We start from the raw sequence: 22,545 nt of genomic DNA on the forward strand, positions 1-22,545 counted from the left end.
TCCTTCCTTTCCAATGAAAGAATACCCATAACCTGGATGACTGATGAATCTCCATAGACAAAGTAAGTATTATGCTACTTTCAAAAGCAATTTATGGAAAAGAAAGAGAAAAAAAGTATTTGGGGGAGTTAGAACAAAGGGTACTTGAAAGCTTACCTTGTGTTTACTGAAGCTAGTCATAATACGGATGTTATCAATGATGGGTTTTGGATTTTTTTCCAGTGGATTGACAAAGCTATGGGTTTTTTTAAATCATCTTAAAATTCTATTTTGAAGTGTTGGAAGAAGTATCCTTCTGGGTTCAGCTCTAAGTGGGGAAAAAGACACTGGAAACATGGAGACTGCTTGGAAAGATGGTTTAATGGTGCACAGGATCACATGGCTTGAGTTCCTGAACAGAAAAGGGGTGAGATACAGCGAGTCCCTGGGTTTTATGCTCTCTCTGGCTTTGAACTTCCTTGGGCCCTGAAGGAGTATTCTGATTGGTTGTCAGACTCCCAGGGGGTGGGGTCTTAGCTAGCCTTGCTGGCTGATGTAATCTTCCCAGGTGCCATATGGTGAGTTTCTGTTCTAGATGGGTCCCATTGTGTTGCAGATGAGTTTCAAAGATTGAAAGGTTGAGTTTCTGCCTCTGGCCCATTGACAAAGGGGTGGGGCAGGAAAGTGGGAGCTGTTTTGTCTTTAAAACATGCTTCTCCATTTCTCATACAGGGAAACATAATATTCTGCCTTTTTAATATTTCATAAAATATTTTATTCTTCTAGGAAAGGGGTGGGTGCTAACTTCCTACAGAAGTGAAATTTGAGAATGACAGGAAAAATTGACTGACTTGTACCACGCAAAATACTTTGTCAGCCTTTTTAACTGGCATTCTCCAGATAGGATGTTAGCTGGGAATTATGAGAGCTGAAATCACATACTTCTAAAAGTTTTGAGCAGAGTGGCTTGGGGAGAGGGGGATGAAAAGATAAGGGAAGAATAACAAAGTGAACCTGAGTTTTATTTTGCTATCTTTGGGGGACCATACAAAAAAGAGAAGGAGATAGTGAGGAAGCCTTAAGATTAGCTTGAATTATGTGGGGAATTCAGATCTGCCAATTGATCTCTGCCATCCAAAGTCATTTGCTGAGATGGCTATAGAACTCATTCAAACAAATAAATAATAAAAATCACAAGGACCTGATGGTGTGAGAGAAAGAGCTTTTCTGTGCAAGAAGTTTGAGTTTCTCCTAGACTGGTTTCACATCCTGTGGTCTCACACTGTACTTTTTCTTCAACAGTTGAGCCAATTCATTTCCCTCCAAACTGCAATGGGCAACAAGGAAAAGCTTGGCCTAAAATCTAAGGGAGAAGAAGAAAAATTGATGCTAAATTCTGTTAGTTCTTCCCTTTCTCTTTGGCAGGGAATGTGCACCACACAAACAGCAAGTTTATGACCTGGTTTATTTTTATTTTGTATATTCCGTTTATTATTTACAAGGTTTATAAACTGGTAGACAGAATACACTTGGGAAAGGCGATCCCTAAGACTCTGAGCCTTCTAAGGATTGATAGATAAAAGCCAGTTCCCAAGCTGCTTTTCCAAAAGGCAACTGGAATTTCTTTGTTTTTTCTTTGAAAGTGTTTCGCTTATCATCCAAAAAGCTTCTTCAGATGTTCTTGGATGAGAAGTGAAACATTTTGAAGGAAAAGAACAAGAAAGTCAAATTGCCTTTTGGAAAAGATCTTGCATTTCACCCCGGGTAAAATTCTGGATGGTCTTCAAAGAAAGTCTATGAGGATGAGTGTAGCTTCTCCTTGTATAATTCTGGTTTTAGACCTTAGAAAGCTTGCTTCTAGAGCTGCTATTTGTCTTCTGACAAAGGTAAGAAGGTCAGAATCTCAGAATTGTACATTGCCTTGCCTGTTAGGCATTTCATTGACCACTAGCCTTTGAAACTATATATATTAAGATGTTTATTTCTGGTTGTTTGTAGCCTCACAGGTATCTTCTACTGTGTAGTATTTAAATAATTTTCCTGAAATCTTTACACCCAATAAAGAGAATGAATCAAGGGCAGAGGATGGGAATACAATACATTTTATGGAAACAAAGTGTATTAAGATTGAAGAGATAATCCTCAATTAATGGATTTCCTAGATACAGCCCTTCTCCCTTGCATTTGTCCTACATTTTTAGACATTAAGTTTAGATTATGTCGAAAATGTTTTTGTATTGTATTTGGGAAAGTTTAAATGAGTAGACAGTGTGTGGCCTCTGGGCCCCCTGAAAACACACACTGTCAAAATTCAGTGACAAATCACTATACAGTCATGGTATAATATATCAGCAATTGTACAAACAAGATCAGATGTATTAAACTTTTTAATAAGCTTGAGGTATTTAAAACTACCTAAGATCGCAGCTATATTTGAAGACTAAATAAGTTAATAGGAAAAAATGGGGGAAATGTCCATCCAGTTTTGGGATTCAATCCCAAAAATACTAGAAATATTAGAAAAGGTTTCTAGCCAATGCTGAATTAACCTGTGGTACATTATTATCACGGATAGTTCAGAATATGGAGCACCCTGGACTGTAAACTGCTTCTAGAATACAGTATTTAGGAGTTTGTAGGATCCGTCCCTTCTCCAGTGTCTTCAATAAAAAAAGAAGTCAAGTCTCATACTGTAGTCTTTTAACTACCTTAGCAGCTAAGCAATCCCAATCATTGATTTTAATGATAGTTTAAGTTAAAGTTGAATGATCAGTGACACCTTTTTCTTCCCCTCCCCTTGGCCCCCAAAGCAGTTTGAAAGCAACCTGTCTTTGGTAAGGTTTATGGGGCAGTGCAATTTGTATGTTGTGACTCCGACTCCCGAGCCTGTCCTAACAGAGGAAGAGGACTCAGAAGGTGATGGGGAGGAACTGACAAGGCCTCCCTCTCCAGGACCCTCCTCTCTGGCAATGCCTCAGGTTTCATCCAAAGGCCAAGAGGAACAGCCTGGGATACGCCAGGAGGAAAGCATATCGGAACAACAGATAGGGAGTGAGGATGATGAATCCTGGCTTGATCCCAGGAAGCGTCGGAGGGAGAAGCGTGCGCAGCAACGAAAGAGTCATGGGAGGGCCAGAGATTGAGCTGAGTCACTGAGCCACCCCCCACAAAGAATAAAAGGGGGTGTGATTGCTCTTCAGGCTTTGTGATGGTCAAAGTTAAAAACCTGAGAGTCACATCGCGTTACCTGAAATCTGGCTTGTACATATTTGGATTGGACCTTGGCTAACTCTGGCTTCGTGGATTACTTTTTTGCTACTGGACCGGACTGAGGATAAACTCTCTCTCGCTTACTGTGAGTGAAAACTGACTTGGCAGGCATTTCACAGTTTACTGCCAAAACTTTTATCTGCAAGGGATTCTAGTCTGATTGCATAATAAAACCTTGGCAGGCGTGCCTGGCTGTGTGTTTGCCTGTCTAGGGAAGGGGGGACAGAACATTGTAAAATATGGAAACACACATGTAGAGGCACAAAATACCTCTGACAGGTTAATGATATAATTTTGGCAGGTTTTCCCTTTGGCAGCTTTTCTCTAGCTATTGGTGCCTGTTGTTACAGACACCGGAACTGTGATGGAGGTAACTCCTAAACAATGCAGATAGGATTGGGAATTGCATTCTAAAATGCAGCCAGATTTTACGTGTGCCATAGGTTCGCCATCATGGGCCTAGACCAGGGGTGAAATCCAGCAGGTTCTGACAGGTTCTGGAGAACTGGTAGCGGAAATTTTGAGTAGTTCAGATAACTGGTAGTGGAAATTTTGAGTATTTTGGAGAACCGGCAAATACCACCTCTGGCTGGCCCCAGAGTGGGGTGGGAATGGAAATTTTGTAATATCCTTCCCCTGGAGTGGGGAGGGAATGGGGATTTTGCAGTATCCTTCCCCTGGAGTGGGATGAGAATGGAGATTTTGCAGTATCCTTCCCCTGCCACACCCACCAAGTCACGCCCAAGCCACAAAAAATCTGGATTTCACCACTGGCCTAGACATTCTCCCAGAATTCCTTAGTCAAGATGATCCTTGGTCGATGTTCAGAATTCTGGGAATTGAGGTCTGGAGGATTCCTTGATTGGGAAAGACTAGATGTAATTTTAAAAAATTGTGTAAGAAGCAACTCATCCCGCAGTGCAACTGGCATTCCAAAGAGAATAGTTCCACATGAACAGTAGGCAAGTACGCACATGCAGCTCCATTTGCACGACTCGTGGCACACACACTCGCCACTTGCGCAAATGCAGTGTACACATGCTTGCCCGCTACTCGCACAAGTGAGGCTGCACATGCACACACTCCCCAACCACTTCTGCGGCCCGGTTCCAAATGGCTCAAGGTCCTGTAGTGGGCCGCAGCCTAGGGGTTGGGAACCCCTGGACTAGACAAAACCTGATCCTAATTGATTCATTGGTCAATGGTGATTACATAAGTGAAAGCCAACTTGGAATGAAGGATATGTGAGTTGAACCATTTATAACTGGAATCAGCAATGATAAAAAACAAAGCATAAATTAAGCAAATTTAAAATGGCAAAATTCCTGAGTTATTCAAGGAAGAACTTCTTCCACATATAACTATTCTGGCTAAAGGTGAGTTAGCGCCACCTAGAGATACTGTATTATGCTGACCATAGCTTCATACGAAGTATCATTGATGGAATTACTTTAGAGACAAAGAAATGTTATATTTACAGCATGTTTCAGGAAATATAGTAGTGTGTGTGTGTTGCAGTGTTCCTAAATCATTCTCCTGTTCACAGTTTAATGCATTTTTAAACCATAGGACAATTTGCTATCGATTTTGGTCAGAAAAAACAATTTAGTGAACTTTAATGTTTAAGCAAAATGAGAAAATATATTAAATATTTTTATCATTAGCATTAGATGCTCTCATGCTAAGGAGGAATATTGGGCAGCAAGGGATCTCCAGCACTTTTGGTCATGTGCAAGTACTTCAGCGTCTTTCCCATGTGATATTTAGCCTTGCATGATTTTGATCCACAATTTCATAAAATCATGATTCCATCACACTAAATATTTACAGTACATATATTGCACATTAGCTATCTATGGATAATTCTTGTTTAATCTGTGCCTGAAGATATGAAACTCCAGTCTTTTATCTTTTTCCAGGTAAGACGACTTATCAGCTGACTGGTGTTGATGAAAGTTATAGTCTAATGCAAGGGTCCCCAATCCACAGACCAGCACCTCTCTGAAGCCCAACAGGAACTGGGCTGCATAAGCAAAGCTTCATTTGCACATGCACAGGATCCAGGCAGTGTGCAAAGCTACGCCCACCCACCCACCTCAGTCTGTGGAAAAACTGCCCTCCATGGAACCAGTCCCTGGCCTAACATAATGTTTCTCAACCATAATCATCTATATATCTTATTTAATATATTATTAATATATATTCTCAAATCTACTACAGCACACTATAAAAACATTCAAAGAAAAATAGAGAGATCTCGTACCAGTCACAGGAGTAGCGTATAAAATTATTTTGGTAGAAGTGTTATTAAATGTACAGAGTATATCTAAAACCAAAAGTTTTAAATATACTTTTTAATCCTGAGTCTTCATTACTTTGTTTTAAAAGCCTATATTAATTTTTGTTTTAAGATGGATACCCCATGAATTGTAACACCAATCTTTGTAACCTATATAATTATTTTTTAATCCAATATGCAAAACAACCCTTTTCATTGTGCAAAGTGTTGTTTTCGTGCTTAACATGATTAAGTTATACTACTTCTGAGTGTTTATTATAATGAACATGACAAAAAAAAAGAAACCACAGATGCAAATAGAAGATTTGATTTAAATTTACTAAGAAAGTTGCAGAACAGAATACATTACCTCCAACCAGAATGGATTAAAAAAATAGCATATTATAAAGGAATTTATTAAAGAATTATCAGTTTCCTTATAAGTATATCATAATTAAACCAATTAAGTGTTTAAAAAGTATTTATCATTGTCTTTATAAATATGCAGAAAAGCACTACAATAATATTAATTACAACTAGTGCTGTCTTATTCAGCTCCATTAATGCAAACAAATTGATTTCTAATCCAATCCTTGCAAGTTAGGAAGCAGCAAATTGTTTTAGATAGTAACATCCAAAGAAAAGTATACTTAATTCTATGCAACTGTGGGAACTTTGGACTTCAATACTTCCCTGACAATTCCAAATCACCTTTGGAAAAAAAATGGGTTGTGTATAGCCATTTGTGATATGTCAGCGGGTTTTATATACAAATATATGTATATATCAGCCAAAGGGGGGAAAAAACCCCTTCTACTTGTCCTTGTCTAAAATGACTCAGTAGACTCCAGCCAAAATACAAGGGTATTTCTTAATCAGCTATGACAAATATAAAAGAATAAAAATGAAACTGTGGAGACATTTTTGCCAACAAACCACATCTTCTTTCCTGCTGCTGTTCTTAGTGTTAAAAATTGTACAAAAAAATACGGCCAACTGAACTCTCATTTTGCACTTTGAAAAGTAATTTTGGATGGATTTGCATCAGTCTATTACATACCACATAGTCTTGGATACTTTAATGTTAATATTTTACCAACTTTGTAATGATTTTATGGAAGGCAATGCCAAAATTTCAATTAAACAAATGCTTCAAGAAAGCTAAAGTCAAATACATGTATTTGGAGAACATGCTACTTCCAACATCTAGTTCCAGCCTAGTTCTTAAGGAACTTGTTTTCCAAGTTTCCATCTCGAAGTCAGAGTGGCCAAGTCAGAGTGGCTCAAAGCTTAGCTTTTCCTGGTTGGAGCTGTAGATTCTGTAGCTTCATAGCCATGCCCATATTCCCAGAAATTTTCAACTTCCCTTGAAAGAAAGCCTAGATTAAAAAAAAAACAGAATCATGTTTCACTTGTTAATGTATTCATTCAATTCTAAATAAAATGTCTTCTAAGATCATGCCTTTCAAGATGGAAGCCAAATAATTTGAGGCTAAATAGGTGATTTTATTTTAAAATGATCTTTTTCAAGCGTGTATAAATCAGTCTACAGATCTAATTTATTTAAATGGGAGATGAAGCAAATAATTTGATAAAAAAGGAAAACCTTTTTACTTCTTTAGACAAAATAATTTTTCAGTGAGGTCTGGATAAAGAAGCCATTTTGACCATAATTAATCTAAAATTATAATTGACAGCAGGGGGATTTTTAAAAAGATTGTTCAGGATAACGAAAATTCAATCCGCTCTTAATTTATTGCCAATTTGAAATTACTTTGAAAAATGTATTATTGAGACTTCCGGGGAAGAAATGGTGAAGTAAACATTTTTCAGTTTTTTATTTCTTTTCTACACTTTCTAAAGAGAATTAGAAAAAGAGAATTAAAAATTCTAAAGAGTATTTTTAAAATTCTTTTCTTTTTTAGTTTTTACCTTCACTAAAATTCACTATTTAAAAAAAAAAGCAAAATGTATTTATGGAAGTAGCCTCTGTGGACCACATTTAAGCAACGTTAAGCTAAACTAGAGTCCCTCTTTGAAGGCGATACAGAAATATGAAAAGCAAATAAAATAAATAAGTATGTACTCACAAGAATCAATGTAACTCTCATTTAATCTAAAATAATTTTGAGGGGAAAATAAGGCAAGCTGTTTTCATTAATCCTCTGCGATAAAGTAATAGAGATATTGAACGTGGTATAATTTATTTTGCTTTTTACTTACGGTCTGAGGATTCATCTTTCCCGTCATCAGTGACAGCAAATCTTCATCACTCATTGCAATTGTACAGTCGGCTTTCTTATCTATGGTGGCCAGAAAAAGAATATTTGAAGTATTGAACAGGACCCTAATTACTAAAATATTATCTTTGTTCTTGGGGATATTCTACTTTCATATTATGGGTGACTCGGTAAAAGTAAGATATCAAAAGTTCACATATATTGATGGCAGACAAGTAAAAATTATAGCTGATAACATTATGACAGAAAAGTTGTTACAGGTAGCCCTTGACTTACAACCATTTGCTTAATGACCATTTGAAGTTACAACAGCACTGAAAAAAGTGACTTATGACCGTTTTTCATACTTTCGACTGCTGCCATATCCCCATGGTCATGTGATCAAAATTCGGATGCTTGGCAACCGGTTCATATTTTTGACAGTTGCAGTAACCTGGGGTCATGTGAAAATCTTTTGAGAACTTCTGACAAGCAAATGGGGAAGCCAGATTCATTTAACAACCATTTACTAACTTAACAACTGCAGTAGTTCACTTAACAACTGTGGCAAAGAAGGTTGTAAAATGGGCGAAACATATTTAACAACTGCCTTGCTTAGCAACAAAACTTTTGGGCTCAATTGTGGTCGTAAGTCGGGGACTACCTATAGTGCAAAAATAACCACTGACAGAGTCTGGGCTATGTATTATCCAGGTCATATTACTCAATTTATAGAATAACTTTGGATAAAAAAAATAGTGATTTGTATTGGAAGACCTGAAAGACCAGTTTAAGAGCTATCATGGAAAAAATCCACGAGGGTGCTAGGAGTCAAGAATGTCTTGATGACATATAATAAATAAGATGATTCAACATTCTGGTGACCAACCACAGCAAGAAAAAATTTAGACTGAGGAATATAAATTTTATGCCTATATAGCAATAGCAATAGCACTTAGACTTATATACCGCTTTACAGTACTTTACAGCCCTCTCTAAGCAGTTTACAGAGTCAGCACATTGCCCCCAACAATTTGGGTCCTCATTTTACCCACCTCGGAAGGATGGAAGGCTGAGTCAACCTTAAGCCTGGTGAGATTTGAACTGCCAAATTGCAGGCACCCGGCAGTCAGCAGAAGTAGCCTGCAGTACTGCACTCTAAACACTATGCCACCGCAGCTCATATCTGATCTTTCAGTGTTACAGTAGCAGATGTACTCAAAAAAGTAAGCAGGTCCAGAACAAAATAAAAATTTGATTACATTTAAATTTGATTAAATTCAAGTATAATGTGCTGCAGTTTATATGATAACTCCTTGTGTATTATTATTATTTTCTTTCTATCACCTACAAAATGATAAACCAATAGAATTTTTTAGTAGGGATAGGTGACCACCAACAAAATTTTGGTGGTCTACATTTAAAAATGTTGGTTGCCTACTTGATCACTGCATGAAAACTAGCATTATAATCAATAGCACTTTTAATAACACAGCCAACTAACAGGCAGAAAAGCCAACAATGTTGTATCCAGAAGTGAAGGGAAAAAGGGAACATAACTAAAATATTTCAAACATTTTCTTCTGCCCTACATTTCAGATGCAAGTGTTTTAAAATTGGGACTTGCAAGAAAGCATCACATCAAGAATGCGTAGCTTATATTTTTCATGTTTATTAAAAAGTGCATCACAATACATTCATTTACTTGCAGATCTAATGAAACGTTCTCTAATTATGCCCATTCCTATACTTCATCCACACCCACCGTATATACTTTGTTACCCTTTTAATCCAACAACCTAAGAATTTTTTCTTTAAAAAAAATGACACTCACCAGTGTTATTATCCACACAGCCTTTACCATTTTTCACATCAACTACCCAAGTAGCTTCTTTCCCCTCAGGACCATCTTTTACTTTAAAGGCAAAAATGCCGCCAATTTTCTTGACATACTCTTCTCCTTCCTGTAATCATAATGTAAAAGTTACAATCATTAAAATGCGATCTTAAACTGGGTGTGTGCGACATATTTACAACATGCTCAAGCCTTGTAGACATTCCTCATTAATCTGAGTGAATGATTCCAAACAACATTAGATATGGCAGTCGTTCGTGTCTGAAGAAGATGCGCTGTTGTACAGTTCATTTGTGAGCTCTACAACCCCCGTCTGGAAACACAGTGTAGTCACTGTATTCTTTGGTGACACTGCTCACAGTTCTCTATCAGTTTTGGTGGCACCTGCTTTCAAACCAGTGGAGACAAACAGCTCACCTGGTTAGCAATCCAAATCACATTAGCAAATATGGTATCGCTACTTTGAATTAGAGACTTGCAGGAGCAAGTGGAAACACTTAAGAGGATGAAAATTTCTTGGATTAAAGGATTTGCTGTCAGAGGAAGAAACAGAAGAGGAAGTCAACCCAATAAATGAGTGATTAGGAAAAGAAAACCCTGTGTACAGCTGAAATGAAGAAATAGTTCCCACATGCTATGTTTATTAAGATAACACTGAACAAAAGACAAGAAATTGGGGCCTTGAAAAGCATAATGGCCACAATACTATCTGAAGAAGACAAAGAACAGAATTCTAATAATTGACTTCCCAATAGGAAGAACAGAATGAATGTGTACTTTCCAGACACTCTGTTCATAAAATATCGTATCTTTTTAGATCAAGAACATAATGGAGTTGTTGCCAAGGTTTAGCATACCCACTGCCAACGGCAGTGAGTTTTATTTCTTTAGCACAGAGATCCCCAACCCCCAGTCCGTGGACTAGCACTGGTCCGTGGCATGCCAGAAACAGGGCTGCACAAACAAGTGAAGCCCCATCCGTGGGATGAAGGCAGCATGTGAAACCACGCTCCCTCTGGTCTGCGGAAAACCTCTCTCCATGGAACCAGTCCCCGGTGCCCAAAAGGTTGAGGCTTTAGAAGTAGTCCAAGATGGGTGACACTATTTTTAAAAAAAGGTATTAAAATGATTATCATAAACAATTACAACATGGAAAAAATGAAGAACTTAAATTTGCTGGCACTAAACAAGACAGGATAACTAATAATGAAGAAAACAGAAACAAAATTAAAAATGAGAGTTTAGAGAAGTTGGGTAAAAATAAAATGAATTTTACTAGTTACAAAGGTTTTTAACTGAAATGAATTAAATAAAATGCACAAGCAGAGGATGAACTATATATGAATGATATATGTGAAAAAATAGAATTATAATCCCAAACTGAGTATCATTCAGCAGTTTTGTGGCTGCCAAAAGGCAGACCCTGGAATAGTCACACTGCAATTTAGAGAGATCAGATGCCCCACTAAGAATTGTGCTCAGTTCTTCCTCTCACCATTTAATAAAGATTCAAACACTGATATTTGGGCAATGAAGAGCAATGAGAAAAATCAGAAGTTCAGAATTTAAGTTCACTGAGGTGTATTTAGACTTAATAAGGAGGATATATGAGAATTGTTTTAATGAAGAATTGAGAAGAATGGGGCACACAGAAGTTCATTACCTCTTGTCAGTTATCACAGTATAGAGTACATGGACTAATTATTTTAGTAATAGGCAAAAATATTACAGTTGAATGTTGAGGAAAAATCTTGCTAACAGAAAGAATAGTTTCAGAATGGAATTGACTTCCAAGGGAGATTGTGAGGTCATCTTTTCTGGATGAAAGAGTTGGAGATGCTTAAACTGGTATGTTGAGCAGTAGGGTCAGATTTGTTGGTTGCAATAACATCAACTCTAGGGTTCTTGCAGTTTGTATGAAAGAATGCAAGTTTTTGAACTGCAGCTCTTTCTTTAATGCTGCACAAACACTCTTTCCTAAAAAAATGTTCTTTATGGAGAGTAAGTAGCTCCTCAACCCTAACCAGTGTCAAGGAAGTAACACCCATGAAACTTGAAGTGGCTTCATTTTGAGCGAATTGTTTCAGGTTACAATGCCAAGCATATGGACATAATTATCTGAGTTTCCAAATACCTATCTCCACAATCTATAACATGGTAGCTAATTATTTTGCCAAGTTGAATCTTGCCCTGTCCTAGATTTCATTCTCTGCCTACAAAAGAACTGAAGCAATTGCAGACAGGCAAGGCAAACAGAGAAATTTAGATATGCTGTAAACATTTTGCTACATGCGTTGTCTTTCCCCCCCTACCACATGAGAGTTCATTCAAGCATATTACTCTCTATCTCCAGTATGAAGTGGCACTTTTAACAATCCAACAGTTCCTATTACAGGATTAATATTATCACCAAAACATAATCAGGTTTTTCTAGTTCCAAGGTTACTCAACAGAGAAAGAGAAATTAATAACACAAGGCACATAGTTCCATATTAATGATCCATTTTTAATTTTTTTTTACAAAGTGCAATTTGTATTTCAGAAATTCATGATAGCTATTATTAAGACAAAGACAACAATAATTACATTGTTCTGTCTCTTGGTTCTGACCTATTTTTTTCTTTATTTTGTAAGGAAAAAAGAACTCATTACAAGGAAAATTAATCTGATAATTAAAGAGACTTAATTTTGGCAGACCAGCCATATTCAAAGAATATAATCATTTGTGTACTTAAAATATTTCTGTGCCGGTACATAAATTAGGTCTTTTGCAATGTATTTATAAGCATATTTACTGTACAAACCTCTTTAAGTTTCTTTTCAATTTCTTTGAATACAAGTGATGATTTAAATCCATCAACCATTGCTCTAGTAGGAATGGCCTGGATACTCCGATTCCTGAAATGGGAAAAAGTAACTTAGTATCAGTGAAATAAGCAGATTCCAACAAGCAATTTTCCATACAATCTAATTATAGTGTTTGCATGTGACACACATATTAAGCCATAATAATGGTTTACGAAGTATAATTCCTCAAATGCACTAAGCCAAAATCAAACCACCTCTACAAGGGAGGGAAGAGGGAGAGAAATATTTTGTGCATTCTCCTCTTTTAAATAGAAATACAATGTATTCTGAAGGAAAAAAAATCTAATCAGAATTAAGAGGTGAACGTGGGTAGAAACAATTTTTGACATGAGAAAAAGGCAAAATTTTATATTAATAATTGCTGTAGTTAAATTGGTCAAAGCATCTTCTGGCAATCAGCTGTGAACAATAGTTATGAAAGTGTAAAATGGAAATGATGAAACAAGCTTACCTTTTCCCTAATTACTCAAAAGCTAATCCTAATGTTCCAAATCCTTGCTGACTGATCAGGCAAGATTTTAGCAATATAATTTTGCTACACACGTATGTCCAGCAGAAAAACAAATTCACAATGTAAGTAAAATCTACACATTCTTTGAAAAGTATTAGGGATAATTTTTGTTTGAACCCAACTTTACCTCTGCCCTCCCAAAATTTCCATGAGCAAAATCTCAGAGTAACCTCCTCCACATATTAATGTAAAGATAAAATAGGGTAAAGATATAAATGATGCAATCTATCTTAAGCCCTGGTGAGATGTGATTAAAAAGCTGAAATGCTTCATTTTCCAGTTGAACAAGATAATTACTTAATACGGCAATGTGATGAAAAATGAATTCACCTTGAGAAAGAATATAAATTTCAGATATTACTACTTGAATTAACTTTTAATCTAAAGCGATTATTTTCTAGAATAGATAATAAACCTGGGAAAGAGGGAAGTGGGATACAAAAAGTCTGATTTTGTTTAGTGTAAAATGGATCAAAGCAAAACTTAGACGAAATTATGTCATAGCCATCTTATCATAAGAAATCCAGGCTGGTTTAAAACTGCCAACTATTTCCATTTAAGTTTTTCATACTGGGAACCTAAGTAGTCTTTTCTAAATCTAAAAGCCCCTGTGCATGTTTTATTCTAGTTCATTATAATCTGCTCTTTGTAAAGAATTTTATCGTTTATGCACATTACACTAAAGCTACTTATTAACTGGAAAGATCTTTACAGGACCTCTGCTTTATGTACTGAACTGGTACTTGATCTAATATTTCTAAATGTTGGACTATGACCATAGAGATCCTTGTTCAAGGCTATGCTCATATAAAATGGGTGATTTTGGTTAATCACTATCTCTCTCTGTCTAGTTTTGCAACATTATGGTGTAGAAAAAATGTTGTGGAGTTGGGAATATAGGAGATAAATCTGACAAATAAACAAACCATTATTTATACAAAGAAATATACAAAGAAACTATTAAAGCATGCAGACAGTTCTCTTTCACATATGTGAGAAAATGCAGAAAATCAATGTGTAAGTAAGCACAGGAAACAATTAGTTAACTGCTTAAATAAGTTTTTTTTTCCCATCTAAATTTCCTTGCTCTTTCTCATAACCTTACAAAACGATTTGGATACTCTTAACTGTTGCCTAAAAGAAACATCCATAGGCTATAATACATGAGCAATCTTAATTCATCTTACAGTATTATGCGTACAAAATTGGCCCTCATCTTTTCTAGGCAATTTAAAACTTGTTCTGTACATTCTCTTAACTTTACAGTTTTTAAAAGCTTTTAAAAAGAAAAAAATATGGAACCATATTTGGAAAACATAATTAAGATAGAACTCTTTGATCTATGAGCAAAGCATCTGACAAAGCATGTTCCTTTTTCAAAGAAACAATTCTGAGCCAAGGACTTTCATCCACGACCCGATAATTTTCCTGTTGTAAGCAGGACGATTTCCAACTGCCCACTTTAATTATGCAAGAATTAGAGTGGGAAATAATAGCAAAATACGTTATTTACAGCAGGCACATTAATCTGATTTACAAGGAGCAGCTTAATCTGGTTATTCACAGCAGGCACTTTAAGGTTCAAAGTGGAAACGAAGTCGCTGAAATTCCTACAGCGGCAAGGACGAATATTGCACAGGGAAGGAAATGAAGGCATCAAAGGAGGACTCGGCACTCACCGTGCAGCTTCTGGAAAGCCCATTCTGTAGAGAGAGACTACAACTGCACCACCAATGCCCAAATTATGCTGCAAAGCTAGCTTTGCCCCGGGAACCTGCCTCTTTCCGGCTTCTCCTCTTAGATGCCAGCAAAGTTCAGCACACTGAGCCAGACCTAATGCATCAAACACAGAGCCTGTAGATCAAGCTGTATTACGAGAGTTCATGCACACCCAACGAAAGGAAAGGAAAAGAAAATGAGGCGTGTTTGAAATCCAAGATGAAGCCTTCTGATAAAAAATAAATAAATTGCACCACAACCACCACTAGGAACATTACTTTTTTGCTATAAAAATTCGCCTTGTGATGAGATGTCCGATAAAGATAAAATAATAAAATAAAATAATAAAATAAAATAATAAAATAAAATAAAATAAAATAAAATAAAATAAAATAATAAAATAAAATAAAATAAAATAAAATAAAATAAAATAAAATAAAATAAAATAAAAACCAGGTGTAGGAACTGTATAAACTAGAGCAGAGGTCTTCAAACTTGGCAGCTTTAAGACTTGTGGACTTCAACTCCCAGAATTCTCCAGCCAGCATAGTTTGAAGACCTCTGAACTAGAGTTACAGTTTCCCAAGGTGATGAAGTCTTCAGTTGTACTATATAGTTCTTGTGATAAAAATAAGGTGAGCCTACTTCACAATCCCCGACATAAATATTTTGTGCAAGGCCAAAAGCAGTATAGGTAGTCCTTGACTTACAAACCTAACTGGGACTAGAGTTTTGGCCACTAAGTGATACAGTAGTTGTTTAGCTAGCCATTATATAAACAGATCCAATTTTATCACCATTTTTACCACAGCTGTTAAGCAAATCACATTGTTACTAAGTGAAGCATGCAGTCATTAAGCAAATCTGGCTTCTCCAATTGACTTTGCTTGTTGGAAGCCAGCTGGGAAGGTCACAAATTATGATCATGTGACCTGCCAAGATGCTGCAACGGTCATAAATGTGAGCCAGTTGCTAAATTCCCTAATTGCAATCACATGATGGTGAGGGTGGTGCAATAATCCTAACTTCAAGAACTGGATGTAAATTACTTGAGGCCATTGTAACTTTGAACCATCATTAAATGAATTACTTGTAAATAAATAAGCAAGCAAGCAGGTATTAGTTTAATGTGAATACATGCATGTTATGACCTGCCTGCATGCCATGGAGTGAGCTAAAGAGGGTTTTTTAAAAAACCATGCAAACTCATTTCCACAGTTAGTCATTGAAGGTAAAGTACACATTAAAACCAATTAGGTATGGGTCTAAGTAATCCCTCTTATGTTTATATTTAAAAGTGCTTTATTAAATTGACAACAAAAACTACTGGTATCTTTTCCTGATGAAATCACAAAATTGGAGAGGTTCGTTCAAAACCCCAAAGCTAGCTTTTCTGTAGCCAATGGCTAATTTATAGTATTCTGGACACAGCTGTCCAGCCTCTGCAAGAAAACATTCAGTGTGCGGGAACTCATCACTTCCCAAAGAATTAGTTCTATAGATTTTTTTCCTAACATTTAAATAGAATCTATCTTCCTGTAAAGCTTCTAAGTCAGTGTTTCTCAACCTTGGCAACATTAAGATATGTGGACTTCAACTCCCAGAATTTCTCTAGTTAAGAAACACTGCTCTAAATTATGCAAGACTTGACAAATATTTTTTCCCTAATACAGGAATGCAGTTCCTTGCTATGCAATCTAGAAGTTAGATTACATTATAAAGCAAAGGGCAAATATAGCTTCCCTCTTTCTTCTTAGAGGCCCTCTCTGGAATGTTGCCAGCAGATAGGTAGAGAGCAATCATTCTGAAAAAATTGAAAAGCTGATATAAGCTAAAACGAAAAGATTTCATCACCTTGTTCAAAGAGCAATTACACTCCTGAAATCAAAAAAGAATGTCAGGATATTTGCACAGAGCGACAAACTAAAAATTAGCTTTCAGCATTAGGACAGCATTTTCTGTATCTGCACCCTTAATATCTGAGCTTTCAACAGCCAGATTAAAGTTGTCTTTTAGCTCAAGAATATAATAAATATGCTGAAGAACACAATAGTCAAGAACAATAAACTAAACAAGTTGTTCCATTTTACAGATTATGAATAACAGTTCGAGGCTGTTCATGAATGACTTTAAATAAATGAATTTCTGTTATTTTTAAAGAGGAAAAGAGCCCAGAGAGGCACATCATCAAGTGAGCAATAATATTTGAATACAAGTAAAAATATAATCTGTCCTGGGTGCAAGCCTCCTAAGATCAATAGCTAAATTCACGTTCACAACCAATTGAGCAAACATGAAAGCACACAAAGGAAAGACTTGTTTGGGGAAAAAATGAATAGATATAGCCAACTCTTTTGAGTTTGACAAGATAAGTATGGTAGGTACTGGCTATACTTGGATGGCATACACAGGTTATAGATTACATTGAGAAGTTAAAACACATTTCTGGAACCCTTTCATATTGTTGCTAAGAAAATAATATGTCATGCAACAATATGAGCTTCACCCAAGGGACAATTTAGCCTTAGAAATGTTATCATAATCTTTTTGTAATATTTCTAACAAAAATATTAACGAACATTACTCCATTTAGGGATTATAAATATTTATCTACCCATGCATAGGCTTGAAATCAAATTCAGTTTAAACCAGTATATTTGTAATGACTATTAGTTGCATGTATTAGTTTTTTCTACATAAAGAACTACCTTCATACTAAAAAAAGTGAAGGCATGAAGATATATTGGGACAATTCCAAGAGCGGCTTAGCAAATCCTATGAAATGCGACCAGGCTTACAATTTCCTTGCCAAATAGTCCAGCTGGCCAGAAATTATCTCTTGAAATGACTAGAAATATGTGTTTGTGTTTAAAGGGTTTATGGACATTTCACCTTAACAGGGCATTCAGTAGGATTTCCTGCCAGATAAATCAGCATAGAATAATTGAATATTACTACTATACCTTCTCCTCAAAGGAGCAGGTCTATGTGGTTGGCTGATTGCAAAAGAGAAGAAGGCGTAGCTTAGCCTTTTCTTTAAATAAAATGGCATATTTCCTCCATAAAGATACTTAAAAGCCTTATAGACGACTGAATTACCCGTAGCACCCAGTGGGTGTCCTTTTGAAATCAAACCACCGCTGGGATTTATAACCCATTTTCCACCATATGTTGTGTCTCCTCTATCAATCAGCTCACCAGCTCCTCCTTAAAAGAAAAAAGGAAATTATTAATGCATATGATATCCCCCACTTCTAAATAAAATTCTTGAAGTCTCTGACATTAACTTGACATTAATAGTGCAGAACATTTAACAGGGACAATATCTGTGTAATGATTTCTATATCCTTAAATTCATAGGAATAAATTCTTTATGCTCTAGCTATATTTATTGATTATATTTTTATCACGCCTTTATTACTTTATAAATAACTCAAGACAGAGAACATGTCTAATACTTCTTCCTCTTCTTATTTTCCCTGCAACAACAACCCTGTGAGGTGAGTTGGGCTGAGAGAGTGTGACTGGCCCAGAATCAGCCAGCTGGCTTTTATGCCTAAAGTGAGACTAGAATTCACAGTCTCCTGGTTTCCAGGCCAGTGCCTTAACCACTACCCAATAAGCAATAACTCATATTGCTACTTTTCCCATTCAAAAATATTGAGGGTGTTATATAGCTTTTCTAAGACCACTCTTCAATGGATGTACAAGACAGTATTAAATAAATAGTTAATATGTGTAAAAATATTCTTAATTCCTTTCCACAAAGGATAGGCATTGTTTTCAAATCTTTTTCATAGTCTCTACTCAATGCTCACCATCTGATTTCAGCCTAATTTCAGACAGCACTTCCACAACCAACCTCGTATCCTTATAATAGCACACGATATAGGTAGTTCTCATTTACCAGCTGCCTCGTACAGTGACCATTTGCCATTACAGCAGTGATGAAAAAGTAACTTTACTACCAATCCTTTGCATTTACAATCTTTCCATCAAGCAAAAGAAAACTGAAGCAAGATTATAAGCAGAGTTGTGGTTTCACTTAATGTCCCTTTACTTATTGATTGAGTGACTGATCCCAACTGTGGTTGTTAAATAAGGACTACTGGACTTGGAGGACAGTGATTCAGTCTCCTGTTAATTAAACCTATTCCTTCGAAATCTTAAAGGCTAGTATTATCTTCAAAGGCAGTGCTAATGAAGAGGAGGAGGTCACTGTTAGAACAATTAATCAGTGCCTCCAGAAGTTGTGAATGCTCCAACACAGGAAGTTTTTAAAAATAGATAGGACAACCATTTGTCTGAAATGGTATAGGTTTTCCTGCCTAAGCAGGTGGTTGGACTATAAGACCTCCAAGGTCCCTTCCAACTCTGTTATTCTGTGCTCTTTTTATCTGCGTGATGATAGAAAGGCATCAGACAGGGAGAACTTTCTAGCAATCATCTTGCCTCCAGAGATCATTTTGAAGAGTTAAACAAAGGGAAAACTGCACTTAATTGTGTGGAAGCTATGACCAAGCTGTTTAGTAGTTCTAATATTGAAGGAATACCTTCAGGACAGAGTCCCAGAGCTTCATATGTAATTAATTCATTAGCAGAGAAACAGTCATGAAGTTCAATCACGTCCACATCTTCTGGTGTTAGGCCAGTTTGTGAAAAACATTTTTTGGCAGCTTCCTTTGTCATATCATAACCAACCTAAAAGCAATAAAATATAACCAGAATGCATTTCATTGAATGTTTCTGTTTTCTGAACTCCATTTAATTGTCCTGATGAATGACTTTTTAAAAATTGGAATATGTGTATGGGCGCGCACACACAAACACCACTTAATTAACCATTTGGAATATTATAACCAAATGAACAAATATGAACTGACTGCATATGCAGGGATTGATAATATTTAGACACTGCCCCCATCAAGAAGCACTACTTTGGAGAGACCACAGAAAAAAATGAAATTATCAGAAATTAAATATGCTGTGTAAATATGCACTTGAAGTTCATGAATAATAAACTGACTTTATATATTCCCTATTACTTTATATGTATTTCCCAATTAATGTACATCAAAAGGCAACATATACATAAATGCACTGAAAGCAACAGCAGCAAATTAAAAAATACATCCAGCTATTTCAAGAAAAGTGGGTACTTTTCTTCTGAATTAAGCTACACTGTTATATGCCCAGGGAAGAGGTTAATTTTAGGCATGACTGAAACAAATTTGAATGGTCTATCAAGAATTCTATTAAATATATTCATGGAATTATGAAATTACTTTCTTCAAAAGTAATGAGCGAGTCATTTTACATCTGTTCATTCTTGCTCTTATGACCCATTCATATCCAACAAGAGGTGCTCTTTCAGCAATTTTGTATTCTTTAGTTAGATTTGGAGTATGGGATTTAAACTGAAAGCTTCCTGTTTTCTCATGGATCTCCTATTCCATAAAAGGTAAAGGTTTCCCCTGTCCAGTAAGGGGCACTCCTCATCTCTGTTTCTTAGCTGAGGGAGCCACCGTTGTCCAAAGACATTTTCTGTGCTCATATGGCCACTATGACTATACGCCAAGGTGCATAGAAGCAGGAGTGGGATTCAACCAGTTTGGACCGGTTCGGGCGACCCAGAGGCTAATTTTACATCTGGCTTGCCGAATTGGTAGTTGCAAGGACTGGCTGGCTCCGTCCATCCCTCCCCTCCCAGGAGTCTCCACACGGCCTGTTTTGGATGCCAGGTAAGTGGCAGGAGACTCTGGGAAGGCAAAAGACGGGTCTTCCGGAAGTTCCAGAAGTCTGGAAATGGGTCTGTTTCCGGCCTCCAGAGGGCCTCTGGAGCCCAGGGGAGGCCGTTGTTGCTCTCCCAGAAGCTCAAGGAAAGCCTCCAGAGCCTGAGGTGGGTGAAAACACACCCCCACTGCCATGGTGCAAGAGACCAAGTAGGCCATGCCAACCATTGCCACACCCATCCAGCAGCTGGGCAGAGAACTGGTTGCTAAAATTTTTGAATCCCACCCCTTCATAGAAGGCTATTATCTTCCCACCGAAGTGGTACCTATTTATCTATTCACATTTGCATGCTTTGGAACTGCTAGCTGGGGCAAATAATGGAAGCTCAGTTCCCGGGTCTCGAACATGGATTGTCAGCTTTCCAGATGACAAACTCAGCATCTTTAACCACTGAACTATCACGCCCCTTTCTATCCCATAATGGACTCTTTTTGCTTAGAAATCTCTTGCTCTTCTTCTGGGGAGCTGTTTGCCAAAGAAAGGAGTTCCAGCTCCCACACTTGCTTGCTTGTTTTTTCTCCCACTTCATTTTCCCTTTAAAATATATTCTTTATATTATGGCAAGCAGGGGTTATTTTATCATTTCAGTTTGTGTCTAATCCTTAAACTATTTTCAATCTTTCATAGGTATATTCATGTATGGTGCATACTACTGTATACATTAAAAGGTCAGGCTTGCCATTTTAATGCAGCTGTTTTCTTCAAACGAGCTCGGAAAATCAGTCCTCATCTCTTGGGCCAAAATTTCGACAGATTTCGACTCCAATCCGTTCTTCTTCACAAATTCTTCACTAGCAAGGACTACAGCTGCTGCACCATCAGATGTTGGACTTAAAACACACAATAAAGGTTGATTATGGACTATTCCACTCCCTGAACAATGTATATGTGTAAAAAGGGACAGTAATACAGTGTAGGGGCCATGCCTCTGGATTTTACTCTGCTTTTATCAACTCATTTCCAATAGCTTTACCATTTTTCAGGTTGAAGATCAAGTTGTGAATTTCTGAGGTCATGATGGGGGGGGCAATAAGGGAGAGAATCAAAAGTTGGTTTCAAGCTAGGATTTCCATTTCTGACTAAGGCGTCCCACCATATTACGTATCTAGCTAAAAATATTCTACCCATGCATGTGTTTCCCCTTAAATGTTTAAAAAGTTTATAGTGGCAGATGAGAATTTGACCAATAGTCAAATTTATACTATTGAAATTACGAGTCTTAAGACTGCTTAATGAGTTGTAAAGCAATTACGGTATATAGCAGAAATGTGTAAATGTGCTATTTTGTATATTACTGCATAGGAAATCTGCAATTTCAAGTATGTGCAGTATGTTATTACTATTGTGTAACCACTTCTGTAACTTTTGAAATTAATACATTTGTGTAAGGTTCATAGATTAATGCTTAATACTATGCTTTATGCAAAGTCCCCAATTCAATCTCCAATTTTAAAAAAAAATTAATATCTAGCAAAAAGGAAGTGCTCCAAAGAAACAGAATAAAACAGCCAAGAGAAACAAAATCAAGAAGAGAATAAGCTTTTTTTATAAAAGGAGAAATGGGGTCACAAAAGCACTGTAGAGCTGGATTCTTACCAACACTGTAAGACAGTCAAGAAGTCAAAAACCTTGCGAGATTGTAAGACTTCATCTAAACTGTACTCTTTTTGAAACTGGGAATTTCTACAAAAAACAGAGAAAATGGATGCAGTCAGAACAATTCAACAGCAGCGGCAGTGAATTATTGCTTTTGTTCTTCAAAATCTTAAAAGTATCTTCCCACAATAGGTGAAATCATCATATAATTTTGCAATGAGTATCTCCTGCTTTTGCCACAGAGGTGGGTTTCAGCAGGTTCTGACCAGTTCTGGAGAACCAGTAGTGGAAATTTTGAGTAGTTCGGAGAACCGGTAGTACAAATTCTAACTGGCCCCACCCCCATCTATTCTCTGCCTCCCGAGTCCCATCTGATCAGTAACCTTCCCCTGGAGTGGGGAGGGAATGGAGATTTTACAGTATCCTTCCCCTGCCACGCCCACCAAGCCATGCCATG

The 22,545-nt window shown here is 36.8% G+C and overlaps 1 protein-coding gene across 3 annotated transcripts in view; it reads right to left on the minus strand.

Moving 5' to 3' along the window:
- Positions 1 to 5,847: 5,847 nt before the first annotated feature.
- Positions 5,848 to 22,545, minus strand: part of SCP2 (sterol carrier protein 2) — a 28,767-nt gene continuing 12,069 nt past the window's right edge. The window contains exons 8-16 of one of the 3 annotated variants that reach the window (XM_070941324.1): positions 22,089 to 22,175; positions 21,172 to 21,322; positions 19,253 to 19,400; positions 17,799 to 17,906; positions 14,660 to 14,813; positions 12,406 to 12,499; positions 9,581 to 9,710; positions 7,751 to 7,830; positions 5,848 to 6,906 (exon numbers count right to left, since the gene is read on the minus strand). In XM_070941324.1, coding sequence (XP_070797425.1) covers positions 6,811 to 6,906; positions 7,751 to 7,830; positions 9,581 to 9,710; positions 12,406 to 12,499; positions 14,660 to 14,813; positions 17,799 to 17,906; positions 19,253 to 19,400; positions 21,172 to 21,322; positions 22,089 to 22,175 — 1,048 coding nt within the window. In that variant the 3' untranslated portion in view covers positions 5,848 to 6,810. The other 2 variants (XM_070941325.1, XM_070941327.1) reach the window with 2 other exon arrangements.

Source organism: Pituophis catenifer, unplaced genomic scaffold, assembly GCF_029215685.1.
Source record: "Pituophis catenifer annectens isolate HBS135680 unplaced genomic scaffold, rPitCat1.0.hap2 SCAF_3, whole genome shotgun sequence".
Classification (NCBI taxonomy): Eukaryota; Metazoa; Chordata; class Lepidosauria; order Squamata; family Colubridae; genus Pituophis; species Pituophis catenifer.